General features: G+C 42.0%; 1 protein-coding gene across 1 annotated transcript; it reads left to right on the top strand.

Moving 5' to 3' along the window:
- The first annotated feature begins 1,543 nt into the window (after nt 1–1,543).
- LOC121035293 (olfactory receptor 8B12-like) lies at nt 1,544–2,479 on the top strand. The gene has a single exon (XM_040482826.1). It carries the CDS (start codon nt 1,544–1,546, stop codon nt 2,477–2,479), a length of 936 nt encoding a protein of 311 aa, XP_040338760.1.
- Nucleotides 2,480–2,782: the final 303 nt, after the last annotated feature.

Below are 2,782 nucleotides of genomic sequence, written 5' to 3'. Positions count from 1 at the left end.
TTTGTAACTTTTACACAATGGGATTGAGAACAAGGACTGGGACTCACTGGAGTTACTTTGGGATGTGTTAATTCTAAGTGTAAATCAAAAGATGTGTGTGCACACACTCATAAACGTACACAGGCATGTGCACAGCAGTTTTAGTAGAACTTTCCTGGAGGAAGAGGAACTTCTGCCTTTGTATTTTGACTTCATAACTTCCCTAACAGGACTTTTGTCATTAACCCAGGCCCCAAAACCTATTTAATCCATTGGCACACTGAAGCTCAAATTTCCCCAGATCAAGATTTCTTTCTTGGGTATGAAATCTGTCTTCCTTATTATTATAAGGGCCCCTGGTAAGGGGTGTTGAGCGCAAGTTGACACACAAAGCTTTATTAGTCTCTGTATGAGTGAAATCACTTCCCGAGAACTATTTTGACAATGTGTGCAGTAGTGGTAGTAGCCAGCAGTGGTGTCTGGAGACAAAATTGGGTGTTTTCAGTAACATACAGCAAGTACTTTGTGTTTGCTTAAGAAGCCCAGCAAGGTCCCTGACCGCTATGAAGTTTCGAGTTGGATAGATTAGAATTTGACTCAAGATTTTTGGAACCTACAAGCTGTGTGTGTTCCTCACTTTTAAAGTGGATATTTATAGGTCTAATATACAAAGCTGTTGTGAGGAATAAAGAGGTAAAATTCTTTGTGCATTGCTTTGGACCCTTCATACGAGGGTAGTGGGTTGATATGGTGTTTGGTACACAGTAAGGGCTTAAAACAGGGTTGCAATTAGCATTTTTCCCATGATGCTTTGCTATAATTAATAGCTTAAAAAGATGTAATCACAATGAAAAAAGGTAACCACAGGTCTTTAAAAGCCACATCAAGCATTACCAAGGGGGGTAAACAAACATTTCTTCTTCCTTTGGGAAGTGGGTCTCTGGAGCAGTGATCCTGAGGGAGTCTCTGTAACTACGTCACTGAGATTAGTCTCTTGTTATCCATGGGCATTTGGAAAGGATGCTGTCTCATCCCCGGAATTTGGACAAGAGACTTGCAGCAAAGCCACAATCAAAGATCAAGTTCTTCAGCGCAGCAAGATAAATTAGAGGTTTCGCTCCTCAAAGTAGAGAAGCAGAAGCAGAGGGTCTGAGCTCTGGGTTGTCACTTGCTTTTCATCGGGGCCAGTTGAGTCTCCATGAGAGAGATGGATGAGAGCCAGTGGAGAACAGCACTGTGACTCCAAGCAGAGGAGGGTGAGTGCCTGCCTGCCCTGGTCTGTCCTCTAGCAGAGTGGGTAAAAGCTCAAAGCCCAGGAGCCAGACCACCTGAGTTCACCTCCTGCTGTAACTTAGTAGCATCAGGACTTGTGCAAGTCACTTAGGTCCAGTGTCCTCATCTGCGAAATGGGGATACTCATAATGCCACACAACATTTAGAACAGTGCCAGTAAATGCTCCCACTCTTTTCTTCTCCATGTCAGCCCCTTAAATTCCATGGTGTGTGGCTTCTCTCTCTGTCTCAGTGACTCTTCTTTTTCCCTTACAGACTCTCCTAGAGGAGAATGGCTGCAGATAATGCCTCCTCTGTGACAGAGTTTATCCTCGCAGGCTTAACAGATGAGCCAGAACTCCAGATGCCCCTCTTCTTCCTGTTTCTAGGTTTCTACATGGTCACTGTGGCGGGGAACCTGGGCCTGATAACCCTGATTGGGCTGAATTCTCACCTTCATATTCCCATGTACTTTTTCCTCTTCAACTTGTCCTTCATAGATTTTAGTTTCTCTACTGCCATCATCCCCAAAATGCTAATGAGTTTTGTCTCCAAGAAGAACATCATTTCCTATGCAGGGTGTATGACTCAGCTCTTTTTCTTTTGCTTTTTTGTCTTTTCTGAATCCTACATCCTGTCAGCGATGGCATATGACCGCTATGTCGCCATCTGTAAACCACTGCTGTACATGGTCACTGTGTCTTCTCAGGTGTGTTTACTCCTTTTACTGGGTGTCTATGGGATGGGGATTTTGGGAGCTGTGGCCCATACAGGAAATATATTATTTCTGACATTTTGTTCTGACAACCTTGTTAATCACTATATGTGTGACATCCTTCCCCTCCTTGAGCTCTCTTGCAACAGCTCTTACATAAATGTACTAATTGTCTTTATTGTTGTGACCATTGGCATTGGGGTGCCCATTGTTGCCATTTTTATATCTTATGGTTTCATTATTTCTAGCATTTTCCACATTAGCTCCACTGAAGGCAGGTCCAAGGCCTTCAGTACCTGCAGTTCTCACATAATTGCAGTTTCTCTTTTCTTTGGATCAGGAGCTTTTATGTACCTCAAGCCACCTTCTATTTTACCCCTTGACCAGGGGAAAGTGTCTTCCTTGTTCTACACCATTGTTGTGCCAATGTTCAACCCATTAATCTACAGTCTGAGGAATAAGGATGTCAAAGTTGCCCTGAGGAAAACCGTGGGCAGAATAACCTTCTCTTGAAAAAAATATTAGAATTTACATAAGTGATCCAAGGATTTTTTTTTAATTGGAGTGTTTTTATTACTATTGTTATGATTACTTTTTTCATTGAGGACTCTAAGCACCAGTGCTTTCTTTCTGTACTATATGGTAGAGGAAATTTTAACGTTTTTTTCCCCAATGGATTGATTCTCCCTTACCCTAATCCCCCAATTTTTCCTTCTTTATTTTATGAAAAATAATTGTTGCAATTACAGAGTATTCAACACTGAGTGGGGCTTAGGAATCATTCGGTCTAGTGCCTTTTTATAATACATTGCACTT

Source organism: Herpailurus yagouaroundi, unplaced genomic scaffold (genome assembly GCF_014898765.1).
Source record: "Herpailurus yagouaroundi ecotype Mexico unplaced genomic scaffold, PumYag 161, whole genome shotgun sequence".
Taxonomy (NCBI): Eukaryota; Metazoa; Chordata; class Mammalia; order Carnivora; family Felidae; genus Herpailurus; species Herpailurus yagouaroundi.
The sequence above is the reverse complement of the archived record's forward strand: the minus strand, read 5'-3'. Positions and strand labels throughout refer to the sequence as shown.